Genomic DNA, 13,452 nt, shown 5'->3' on the forward strand with positions numbered 1-13,452 from the left:
AATATTATTGACTGAACTAATAAAGTAAAATTAAGTTGAATGACTATTATAATGGTCGCACCCCAAGAGATGTGGTGTAGACAGTCTACACTAATGCAACTATTAATGATTGCTTTCACTTGCGAAATTAACTTTGATTTATAAGTTACACGAATACGGCTTCTTCTTGGCTGCAAGAACATTAGAAGAGTTATCACAGGTTGCTGGCTATGGGTTCAAACCCGTGCGCACTTATGTGCAGAAGAAATAGCGTTCAATTTCATATTGTATTCCAAAGCTAACAAGTTATCATCAAAACTAATAATATGCCAAAAATTCATACGTGTTGTGAAAAAAGTGAATGCCACGTGGATGTCATGTTGGCTATCACTGTAGCAACTCCTCTAGCCCAAGTTTCATTATTAGGCTATGAATAGCCATGTTCTGTAGATGAAAAAGGTACTGCACCTTGCTCTCTCTCTCTCTCTCTTGCTTTCTCTCGCTGTGCCTTTTGTTGCTCTTTCACGAGCTTTGATTTTTACTCGCACTTCTATCACTTGGTAAATTTCTCTTTAATATTATCCTAACAGTGTATTCTCTTTTCTTATTCCCGTAAGATTAATTAATTAAGAGATCTTTAAATGATAATAAGAATTTTGTATTGTGGGGCTTGCACATATTATCACAGTGATGCTAAAATAAGTGATCGGTGTAGATGTGTGTCAATTTTCATTATCCATTTATACATGTCGTTGAAGGCCCCTTTTTAATTGGATATATTTTAATTTTAATTATAGTTTGGTGTAACTTTTTTTAATTACATAGGGGGAAGGGGGGGGGGGGGGGAAATGGGGAGGAATTCTGATGTGGGGATTGACACCCTACTTTGAGGGTAAACCCGGTAACCTTAAAGAAGTCATCAGAGAATCCAACAACGAAGAACATATCAAATTAACTAATTACTGTTTACCGTCAAATATTTCACTTACAAACTCAATATCACCACAAGCCACTCACAGACAAAAAAATATCAACCGCTCAATACTCCGGCTAAAGAGCCACGGAGGCTAATCGTCCTCTGGACTAGCACAGCAGTAGATGTACCGGGCTGCATGCCTTGGAGGTCAATCATCCTCTGGACTGACAGAACAATATATGCACTAGGATAGGAAGTGTTACACCTCGTATCTTAGAACTAAGGTTAGACTCGTATTGTTAGAGTTTTAGTGAAAAAACTGAAGGTTTGAACGTTTTGCGAAAATAGTTGATAGGCCTAATTCGGGCAGCTGTAACCCCTTGATTAGTTGGGAATTTGGGAAAGTAACCTGATGAAAGTTGTAGTACGTAGAAATACCTATCCAACCATACAAGGACTGGTCCAATCAGAGATCGAAGTAGGAAAATATGATCATCGTAAAATGGCTAATAGTAAGGCGCTTAAGATTCGATAGAATCAGCTAAGTTTTCGATACGTCTGCATTCCATCCCAATTTAATGAAAATACGTTGAGAATTTGAGAAAACTTAAAACATGAAAGTTGTAGATCTTTGAAATACCTTTCCAACTATATGTTGTAGAGGCTAAACGGAGCTCTGTACAAGAAGTTATGTCCATTTTAGAAAAACACGAAGTTGTAAATCTTTGAAATACCTTTCCAACTATATGTTGTAGGGCAATAGACTCCGTACGAAGTTATGCCGTTTTACGAACGCACGCATAGCAGGCACGGGCGCTCTTGAGGGCGCGTGACCCCGCGTTGGGGGCCAAATGCACAAAAACACCCTCTCTGAGTAGAGACCTGCATAGGGTCCTGTGTTGGACGTATGACGTGGTCCCAACGCGGATGGGTTGGGTTTTCGGGTCAAAACCTCATATTTTTGAGTTTTTCTTATATTTAAGCTTGGGGTTTATTTCTCTAACGCCCCTAATCACGAAAAGTCTTCCTAAGGCAATAGAGAATAGTCCCAAGGCTTAAGAACCCTCCAAGGAAGCTTTCCTAATAACTCTAGCATGAATTCAACTTCTAAATATCATTCAAACATGATTGAACCCTTCTAGTCCATAGAATCTTGATTGAGACGTTATTGTTGGACGAGAAGCCCTTGCTTTTGAATTCAATTCTCGTGGACATCAAAAAGGTATGGTCTTTATCCCTAAATCGATTATAGCGTTCGAGTTATGATTATAAACCACGGATTCTTGGAATAAGCTAATGGGTTTGATGAAGAAAACTTATGAATTATTGTATGGGTTGGATTGTTGACTTAGGGTTGTTGAAATCATTTAGGCGATGAAGAATGATGTTAACTATACCTAATTGAGATTGTAGAATCACCTAGAAGTAATAGAATGAGAATTGCGTAAAGGAAACACCATTAAAGAAGGTTGTGGGGCTTTATGGCCACCAAGTATTTGATAAAATCCTTAGGTGACCAAAGCATAGATATTATTCCTAATATGGAATCTCTTTGACTTGTGTTGCTATAGATTAAAATTGAAAGGATTGACGAACGTTGTATTACGCTCAAAGGCCAGAATTAAGGTATGTGAGGCTAAGTCTCTACATTTAGGAACGTTGATGATTCTCCCTACGACACGGTTCATTGACTATTACGATTTGCCTCAGAATTACAGTTATATCTTAGTTCCATGAATAGTTGCAGAACCTTTATTATCTAGTTTCGTAATTCGTTCGTGACTTTCATTTTGAATGTTGTGAACTCAGAACATAATCTATATAGACTCATATTTGACACCCATGATTCTCAGTCTATAAACTTAGCATGCTTAGAAAGAGTTAAGGCTTCAGACCCATAATCAGTCTTAGAAAGAGTTAAGGCTTCAGACCCATAATCAGTCCTTGAATACATGTCTCAGTTTAGCAATGTTCATTATTCCAGTGATCACAGTTTCTTAATAATAATTAATGAATATTGAACATATGCATTTTGCCCGGGGGCACAGTCTCATGTATATGTATACTTGGCCGAGGCCATTGACTGATGTACTTACTTGGCCAAGGCCACTGATTTGTGCACTTATATTGGGTCGAGCCCCACATATGATTAACTCAATTAAAACAGGTGAATTCATATTCAGAACAGGGAGTACTCATTGCTTTACTTCTTTTGTTATTTTTAGTTATCAGTTTCAAATTATATATACATGTTTATTGATTTGGGCTGCCCTTTCCCGAGCACCCCACTTACAGTTCTTTCCTTTAGTTGCTTTACATATTAGTTCAATTTAAATATGCTAATGTTCCTTTTTTCCAGGGCCTGCATCTCAATTTACAGGTTGATGATTCTGCTTGCTAGGACTTTCTCGTATCAGCTGCTTGGTGAGCCCCAGTTCGCTCGAGGTGTTATCATACTTTCAATCTTTAGAGTAGTTCAGTCAGTGAGGTATGCAGGGGCCTTGTCCCGATAAACAGTTAGCAGCTCAGTACTCTTTAGAGGCTTCATAGACTATAGTCCAGTTAGTCAGATGTTAGCAGGCTTTTATGCGTTAGCCTTGTCAGCTACTCGTTTATACTTGTAGACTTTTCAGTACTTTCCGCATTTATGATATTTCAGTTAGACTCTTTAGTAGATCAGCATGTCGTGTGATTATATTCAGTTTACAGTTACACCACATGTCGATCCAATCAGCTAGTTAGTTCGCTCGGTCATATGCAGTCAGGCACCGAGTGTCGTGTTACGCCCATGCCATGGTTCGGCGCGTGACAGGAAGCCTCAGAGGTCAATCTTCCTCTGGACTAACACAACAATACTCGTATCGATACGTTAGGATTCATAACGGCTAATCGTCCTCTGGACTAGAACAACTTGCCCATACAGGCCCAAAAACAAACAAAGATACAAATCATAGCATATCGGTCGGATCATCAATCATGGCTTAGAGCCGAATATCACTTCTCAAGTCATCATCTCAGAATAGAGGTATTTCAAGTCATAACCAATTAGAAATATTATTCAACTTTCTTATTCAATTTCAAGTTCAAGAAACCCATTCAACAGCAAAACAAGTTTAAGGTCCAACCATTAGAAAAATGAGTTCAATCATCCAATAATAAGAAAAACGAGTTTCACAAAGTAGTATCGTTCGTATAAGGTTTGATGCGGGCTTGACCCTACACATGCACGATCTTCATGATCTTGTCTAAAAGAAATCATCTTTAATTCCGAAAGAACTTCCACCAAACAAGTGTTTCAATCATGTTCATATTCTAAAGAAAGATTTCAAGTCATGAACAATCATCTACACGTTTCAAACAAAATAACATACTTCAAAAGGAAGGTTTTTGAAAAGTAGACATACCTCGATTTCCATTAAAAGCTAGCAAACGGATTCTTTCAAGTTCAACAATCGTTCTACAATGGTTATTAATAACAAAGTTTAGAACTTTAACCAATTATAGGGATTTCTACCCTAATTAAAAAAACTAGGGCTTTTCTAGCCTTAAAACTTGTTCTTGAATCCTTATGTGAATCGTTAGTGAACTCTAATATCGTAATATGCTCTACACTAGTCCAAACCTCCTTAATAATCCCATAAAAATAAGAAATCTTATCTTTTAGACGAAATTCCACACGCCCCTTCTTCTCTTTTCTTGAGTTTTCAAGAATCTAGGGTTTGGGAAGATGAACTAATTAATGTCAAAGAGGATTGAATTTGGTGTAGAATTGGTAGAGATGGATTAGGAACTCACCTTAGGGTTTGAGAGAGATATCTAGGGTTCTTTTCCTCCAAAAAGTCGGTCAAAAAGAAGTGGGGAAAAGTTTTACGAAGTTAGGCTTTCATAAAATTCGGGAAAAATCGCTTCAGGCATAAAATGGCCTGGCGCGGCGCGTGGGGTGTCGCGGCCCGTGCCGCACACGGTCTACTTTTCGATGGTGTCAAAATTTTGAGTTTTCTAGAAACTTGGCCTGGAGCGCCGCGCCTCAAGACGTGCACGCCTAATTTTCCACTACACTGACGATGTTCAATAAAATGGGCACAACTTCTAGCACAGAGCTCTTTTGAGCACCTTCATATATCGTTGGAAAGGTATTTTGGAGAGGGATAATGGTGCAAACAAATCCATCAATGGCAACCAGCTTGAAAGTGCAGTCTGATTTGGTAAGGCATATAATGGTCTTTGCAGACAGTTTCCATCTTTTATTGTCTGACTGGAGTTATATAACTGTATGAAATTTGATTGAACAACAGGACATAAGGTAGGCAATCAAGGATGTAATATCACTAGCAGCCATGGGTTTAGCTTAATAGCGAGTGCTATTGTATATGCTTAGATCTTTTACCTGTGCAGTTTGTACATACATATATGTACATACTGTAAAAAAACAAACAGAGATGAGAATTGTGATGCGGGAAATGAAGATCTAAAGCTGAGTGATGTAAATTCAAGTACACTCAGGGGCAGACCTACCTTGGTGCAAGTGGGATCAATTGAACCCACTTGGTCAAAAAATTTTGTACTATTTATTTATAGAAATTAGTTTTCGAAGAACCAACTGCAGTACATTAACGAGGATTGAACCCACATGGCAAAAGCCGAGGCGCGGCGTAACGGTTAATGTGGGTTCACTTTGACCGAAAGGTCAAAAGCTTGAAACTTGACTTCAACACTTTTGCGCATGCATTTTTCATATTTTTGAGCTCCTAAATTCCTATTTGTGGCTTTTTCACTCTTTCCAAGCTTGGGCCGTGCCTGCTATCAAAAGCCCATCTGAATATGTTCATACTCTGTGACTCTGCAAATATTCTTTTATCTCAAAATTTCACAGTTTTTATTTTGAAATGTTTTGATATTTTAAAAGATTCTATTGCCCCTTTCCATGGTCGACAGATACGATTTCTTTCTTTTTAAAATTTTTTTGTTTTAATTTACCTTATTTCATAGTCCAAAATTCTTATATAAGATTATTAATAGTATAGTCTAGTTTATAATTCTCTTTTGTTGTTCGTCAAAATAAAAATTTCAGAGCTTTTAATTCGTTTAGTTTAAAAAAATAGTAGGTTTAGCATTTTGGTATAGATCACTTGATGTTTGTTAAGTAAAATATTCTTTTTCTTATAAACTTTGATAGATTATTAAATTTTACAAAGTAAGTATATTTGTTAAATCTTGATTTATGATTTTCATATTTTAAAGCATGGCCTAGAAAAAGAATTGTAGGCAAAACCATTTTGAGATTTTGTTATGAACCAAAATAAAGAGCGGAGGTTGAAACCCATTACGTTATGCCTAGTATTACTTTTACAGTGAGTTATTATTATGGACTTTAGTTTTTTTTTTTTTTTTTTTTTTTTTTAACCCCCTTGCACAAATCCTGGGCCTGCCACTGAGTACACTTAGCTCCAGCTTCTGCAATACCTGCAAATTTTTTATGCCAATGTTAATGTCTCAATGAGGTAAGATTGTTCTTCATGTCTCCCACATCTCTCTGTTTCCGCTGGTGTAGTGCTCAAGAAACGCTGGAAGTTGAAATGCTCAACTCTGGGGTTTGCAGAGCTGTTATTGGATGTATCAGTGTGCACATACACGAAAGTTCTACCGACTCATCTGATATAACTTTTTAGACAGTTAAGCCGTCATGCAAAAAAGGGGTTTTCTTCTTCTTATGAACGAGCTGTTATGTCGTAATAGTAAAAGGGCATCTTTGAACCATGTCTTGTAACTGTAAGTTTCGACTTTCTTTGTATTTTTGCTGTCAAGAGCGTCATTCTTACGCTCAAAGGCTATGAAAGTGACTTGATCCTTTCAAATTTGTCAATTCCGCCTGGTTTGAACCTTCGTTGAGCAGTTATCCCTTTCAGCTGAATTATTTTACGTTGTGTTTGGATTTACAAAAAAATAATTTTACTGGTATATTTAGAACATGAATAAATAAGTAGCTAATATGTCAGTTGATATGCACAAGGAGGAAGATGCCAACGATTTCACATCGTTGAAGCTTTCTTTTAGAAAAATACAAAAAAAGATAGTGGTCACAAGGACGCAGGTCCGATCACTTGGTGGGACCTTAGGCTTAGCATCCCTCCAAAGTCAATGGAGGTCACTAATTTAGGATATGGGCCTTCTGATCCCTGGAACAGGATGTTAAAGTTAATCAGCATATCTTTCTTTAAGCCTGCAAATTAGAAAAGATAAGAAGTCACTTTTTTGTCATTTCTACTGACTTGTTTAGATACCTGGTATCTCTTAATTTGCCATAATCAGTTAATGCCTTACAGAAGAAAGAAAGGAATTGTCGACATTCTTTTCCCTTCTTGAGGTTATTTTATTACTCAGATTACAATCTAAAGAATATCGGATAACCTAACCATAAATTAGTTAAGAATAATTAAGATTAAGAAGACAAAGAACATGATAGTTGCAGAAACTGTTAATTATAGTATGTTTACGTATACTGGTATCGATCTTAATACTGATATCCAGGGATTAAAGCTGAAGTTTGATTTATTAAACCTTGATGAATATTGTGTTATCCTACAGTCAGTTACTTTCCCAACTAAAACAAGTGCCAGCAACTTGCTTTCCGGTCTAAACCAAATGGGTCTGTATTTACAAACTTCAGCAGGGAATGAGATTTGTGCAATTGTTGTATAAATTCCTACGGCGCATTCTTTGCTGGAGACAGTGGAAGTTGGATTGCAATTAAGTTTTCTTTTTTACTTCTAGTTGCACATCAGCAGCATCTGGATAATCTGCAATATGATAAGGACCTTGAAATCTTTGTCTCCAGATGAATCTAGCAGATCGAAATAGACAAAAAAAAGAGTATTAGGCATGCAAGTGAAAGATTGGCAATTACTTATAGCGGTCTGATTTGAGGCTGAAGCTATTTTGAACATCTGTATCCTCATGTAACTAAAATAAAGGCACTAAAGTCGAAAACTATTGAGAAGAAGGTCTTATGCTTTACATGCTGCTAACATTAATGTTTCATCTTCCTCATAACATTTGCTAAAGCAATGACTGTGAGAAGAAATCATAGACTGTTAAATTTGTCCTGCACTAGAAGCAACACTATCATGTAATTAGACACCAGATATGTAGCTACATACATACACCATACAGAAGATACTAATTAACCGGTGAAACAGAGGAGATATATTAGTTGAAACGCGTGGAAGGCAAAACCTGAAGGCTGAAGTTACTGTCAAGATCGTTACGTTATCGTAGCCTTGAAATTTTGAAAGAACTGGACTCTCAAGCAACTGAGAGTAGGAAATAATTGGAGCAGGAAACTTATCTTCTAACCTAAAATTGATGGAAACTGTGCAATGATGAAGATAAAGTGAGTAATTATTCAAACTATTGTTCCTGCTCATTGGGTGGTGGGATCAATTACCATTTGCTGGAGAATGACAAGTTTTAAATAATCCAGATAAAGAGAAAGACATTTGCATGTAGTACCAAACGACTAAGTAGAGTGAACCAAATGAAAAAAAGTTCCTGCCTTTCTCCAAAGACAGGGCTTTGTGTAGAATAGAGGTAAGAGAACAGAGCCGGAAAAGGTACCTCACTTCATATTGGGAAACTAAATCCTGGGTGGTGTAATTGTTGATAACTCTCAGGAAATAGTTGCATAGCATCCCATTGTTGTACAACATCGTAAACGACTTGCTCAATAGGATCTGTCGGTGACACACTTAGCAGTTCCATTTGCTGAAGATGAAAATTATCTGGCTGATGTGAAATTGTATACTGTTCAAGATCTTCGTATTTCCTTTCTTTGGAAGGTGCGGTTTTCATGGAAGACTCATGATGAATGTTAGACCAAGGGTACCAATATACCGCAGGGTAATGATGGACAAGTTCTTCTCTGAAGTTCTGGAAATCATTGCCAGTAAAATAAAGATCCAATGGATGGAAAGTTGGAATTTCTGGATTTACACGGAAACACGGGGTCTGAGAAAAGATCTGTTGAGGAAATGATTTCTGGTGAGTTGCAGAGCTTGAAAAATTGGGAGATGGTAGAGCTTTCCAACCAGGTGGAAAAGATTTCTCATAAAAATGAGCAACTTTTCGGTGTCCAGTGTTGTCAGCAGTGAAGTTAGGTATCAATCTATCAGTTCTACCTGCAAAAGCTACCTCTGAGCAATGCTTTGTGAGGGATAATAGATTGTCAATAGAAATCAAACTGTCCTCATCAGGCAAATTGATTTCATCTTCCAGAAAATCTAAATCAGTGGAAGTGTCTGCAGGAGGGTTCTTGGGCTCTTTTGGGCCTTCCTGATAATTGACTAAAATCAATTCATCTTCATCCGGTAAATGTAGTGGGACTTCAGATTCAGTTATGTTAACTGTATCAGCTGAGTAACCGTACTTAAGTTCTTTCTCCAAATGAATAATTGCCCATATTTCAGTCCAAAAATCACCAAAAGCAGATGTACTCTCCTCGATCTCATCCAACTCAAGCTCACAATCAAAGATAGAATCCCTGATGCCTTCACCATCTGTCCCAAAAGCTCCACAATTGCCGAGAACTGATGCTAGGAAGAATTCATTGGACTGTAACTTGTCGGCTTTAGAAATCTTCTCATACAAATTTCCCTGCAAAGGGAAGACTACTTCATCTGAGAGCAACTCATTGCTGATTTCAGTTTCAGAATCTTCATTGGACTCCAGATTAAGTTTAAGATTTTCATGACTTTCCTCTGCTAAAATGTTGACTGTATGACTACCACTCTCAATTCTATCAGGGCACGGTCCCCTCAAACATCTTGTTTCAATGCCAGGAAAGTCAGTATGTTGCGGTGATACTTCCTTCTGCAAAGTAGATGAAAAAGGACAAAACTACACCATTATCATTGCAGTTATGAGCTAGATATACTGTGATATCTGACTGGATAAAAATGTATTTCGTTTGTTTTCTCAACCTTCCTATCCCTCCCTTGTTGACTTAACCAAGTGTCATCTAACCATCACAGAAAACAATGGAATGTGATACTTGCAAGGAAAATAAACTTTTAAATCTAGGAAAAATCCCAGACACCATTTACAAGACAAAAACTGATAATTTACACCTTACTAAGAAAAAGAGGGCAAAGGGGATAACAAAACGAATATTGGGACTTAAGTATCTCTTAGTAATCAACATCTAAGCTTGTCCAGAACTTACCTCTAGTATATTTCCAAGTTGTCTTTTTTCAGCATCTTCCGGATTAATATTCGCAGTTTGTGTTTTAGCTTCAGAATCAAGTTGTTCTTGCTGAGTAGTAATGGCAGCATTAATAGAACCAGGTGCTTTGCACTTTGACTTCTCCTCATCCACAGACTTGTTGACAGATGTTTGGGCTTCAGATAAGTACGGAATCTGCTTGCTCCAGTGAATAGTCACAACATCAGAACCTTTATCCCCAACTACATCATCTTGAAGAGTATCATTGTTTAATTGTGCATCCTCTTGAGTAGTACAAGACAGAGACTTCGTTCCTTTAGATGAATGGCTAGGATATGAATCCGAATTGCCAACCTGCATAATAACAAGTCTTAATTTTCAAAAGCTAAATGCTCTTCACAGAACACGTGCAAAAAAGATCAAGTTCATGTAGGCCACATTATAAGCATTATATGTGAGTTATCGTTTTGCTCAAGAGACGTACTAGAACATTGTAGTGTTTACAGGAGCGATAATCACGACCAATTTTGAGTGCATAATAACCAGACCTTGTAATACTGTGGTGGACGATAAGGATTCTTGCTCTTACTAAGAAATGATCCGAAAATCCCAGAGCAATCATTCTGCGCCTTGGAATCTGCATGACACATATTATTAGAGCAGGGCTATGAGCACTACTTTCTTATCTGGGCATTTGAAATGTATGCAACATCCAAAACATGTAGAAAAATAATGTGTGCTATGGAAGCATTGATTTAGCCAAGTGCAACCAATCCAGCAGAACCTTAATGCTATTCCAAGTGTTTCCTGTACAGCAAAGCCTGACTGTTTTATGAAACTAGCTTGATGATACAGTTCAAGCGCACTGTGGACAAAGATTTTACATTTTGCCCTGTTCCTTACATGGTTCACCAAGTAAAAATGTGACATCAGGGATTGGATGTAATTGATCATAAAGTAAAAGAACTAATTCGATGCATTGTAACAACTATTGAAATTCGATGCATTGTAACAACTATTGTCAAATACCAGAATCACAGCTTCCCTGTGAAGTGCTCCCTGTGTTCAAAAGTGAAAATTGTTTTTCCCATCTTCCACAAGATCCTCGAGAATCGGAAACCAAATCACATCTAAGAGCAGGTGACGAGCCAATATAACAATTGTTTGAAGCATATGAGGGTAGGATTGCAGATGTCTGTTGCATTCCCAGCTTACAATCAGATACACCATCAAGTTCGCTGTTTCAAAAAGAAATTATAAGATGCAAAGGACTCGACACAAGAAACAAATATACTAACAAATTAATAAACCTATCAGTGTCATGCATCAACCAGTCAACCTAGGTTTTGAATACTATATTTCTGTTTTCGTTTCATTTTCTTCTGTTGGGTATGGTAAGTAGTGAAGTTGTTATCAGCTAATGAATGTAAGAAAGCTCAAAATAGTTTACGATATCAAAATCCTAATCTATACATGGAAGTATACATCTTAAATTTAAGTCGCGAGAAAAAATTAAATTCAGGCAAAATTTCTTCTTTTAACATAAATAATTGGCAGTTCGACGCTTCTCCTCGCAGCTAAAGCGTGATGAAACGTAAAGCAATAAACAATGCAACTTTAACAGAGACTGAATCAAGCAACTAAAGTTGCAACTTTTCACTCACAGTAAAACTGATGAATCAAAATCCTCGGGCAGATCTTTACAAATTTGCAGGTTAGACAATGATAACATGAATGTTTTACTGTACGTGATCCTCAAATCTCTGCAGCACAAGAATCAAAACAGAAATTTATGTTAATCGTTGCTAATTGATTTAAGTGCTCGTACATTAGCTAACTTCCGATATACTATAAATTTGCGACTTGGCACTTACCGTAAAATTGATGAATCAAAATCCTTTGGTAAATCCTTACAAGTTTGCAGGTTAGACAATGATAACATGAATGCTTTTCTGTACGTAAGCCTCGACTCTCTGCAGCACAAAAATAAAAACAGAAATTTGTGTTAATCACCACTAGTTGACTAAAGTGCTCGTACATTTAGCTAACTTCTGATATACTCCCTCTGTTCCAATTTATGTGATAATTTTCGCTTCTCGAGATTTAAACCGCATGAAATTTGACCAGACGTATTTTGTCACTAAATTGATATGAGAAAAGTTGCAACTTATACTACATTTTATGTAGCTTTCAAATATATAAATTTTTATCTTATAATATATTTTGAGTTAATCTAATTCAATTTAACTTCAAAATTTTAATTAACTGACTCTCGAAAAGCGAAAAATATCACATAAATTGATACTTATAAACACAATAATTCAAAAAATGTCACTTTAAGATCTCTGTAGTGGCCTCCGATTCCAACAGCTCTTCTGAGCTCCATTCTTCAATTTCCACACTCATTCTGAAGTTACAGCACAAATTTACACAGTCCGTACAAGTTCGTATAGTTTCTGCGAATAACTTTCCACTACGTACGTACAGATTATGAAAACAATGAGCGAGTCAAAATGACACTTGGAAAAGATAATAAGCTTTTTCCTCGTCAATGTGATGTATAAAACCCTAGCTACGGAGTGAATTACACATTTCTACCAGAATGTACCTGTACAGAACAAGGAGATTTTAGAAGACTTGATTTGAAAAAAACGAGCGAAACTTCACGGAAATTTGTAGAGATGATTACATATTCACATAGTTTTGCCCGTGATGAAGAAGATTCGAGAGCTTTACAAATAGCTAGAAAACGTGAACTTTTTTATACTAAAAGTGGAAAGAAGATTGCAGAGCAAGGAAAAAAAGCAGTGACCGACTGAGAGTAGTAGAGGTGAGAGGTATTTGTCTTTATAGTAACAGCCTAACTAGAGGTACTGCGTTTTTCCACTTGCCCACTGAGCTTAGGTGGGGTTAAAACAGTCTTTAGACTCATTTTGAATAATGTATTATTTTATCTTGGAAAATAAGCAAATGCGTTTAGAAATTTTTGCTATTTGCTGGAAACTTTCAGAGAACCCTCTCAGAACTCTTTTTAATGATCGAACAGACTTTTAATGAAAAACTTTCTTTAAAAGTCTGGAAAACAGACCCAAAGTACTGGGGAAAAGTTTTTTCCAAAATAGAAGCAAGGTTACAGGTCATGGCAATTATTGTTGCCAACATTAACACTTCAAAATAAAAAGAGAAAAGAAACAAATAAGAGAAGACAAAAAGAGGAGACCCGAGAAAATGATCTCTTGTCAGATATATACCTATATCATAATGTCAATATACTTCTCTCTCTCTCTTTTAAGGAAATCGAACTTTTCTTTCTTTTTGGTATGAGTTATAAGAGAATTAG

The 13,452-nt window shown here is 36.7% G+C and overlaps 1 protein-coding gene across 4 annotated transcripts; it reads right to left on the bottom strand.

The window, feature by feature from the left end:
• Window positions 1–7,292: 7,292 nt before the first annotated feature.
• On the bottom strand, window positions 7,293–13,108 carry LOC132056513 (uncharacterized). 4 transcript variants are annotated; one of them, XM_059448744.1, is made up of 9 exons: window positions 12,802–13,108; window positions 12,448–12,720; window positions 11,987–12,085; window positions 11,777–11,875; window positions 11,142–11,350; window positions 10,661–10,749; window positions 10,113–10,466; window positions 8,510–9,787; window positions 7,293–7,692 (listed from the first exon to the last, which is right to left on the bottom strand). In XM_059448744.1, the coding sequence occupies exons 2-8, from the start codon at window positions 12,516–12,518 to the stop codon at window positions 8,516–8,518; spliced, it is 2,193 nt and encodes a 730-aa protein (XP_059304727.1). In that variant the 5' UTR covers window positions 12,519–12,720; window positions 12,802–13,108; the 3' UTR covers window positions 7,293–7,692; window positions 8,510–8,515. The 4 variants fall into 4 exon arrangements, with proteins under 4 accessions (XP_059304727.1, XP_059304728.1, XP_059304730.1 ...); XM_059448745.1 differs by having other exon boundaries at window positions 8,510–9,760; window positions 12,448–13,104; XM_059448747.1 differs by lacking the exons at window positions 11,777–11,875; window positions 11,987–12,085; window positions 12,448–12,720; window positions 12,802–13,108 and having other exon boundaries at window positions 10,597–10,749; window positions 11,142–11,281.
• Window positions 13,109–13,452: the final 344 nt, after the last annotated feature.

The sequence above is a fragment of the Lycium ferocissimum genome, chromosome 5 (assembly GCF_029784015.1).
Source record: "Lycium ferocissimum isolate CSIRO_LF1 chromosome 5, AGI_CSIRO_Lferr_CH_V1, whole genome shotgun sequence".
NCBI lineage: Eukaryota > Viridiplantae > Streptophyta > Magnoliopsida > Solanales > Solanaceae > Lycium > Lycium ferocissimum.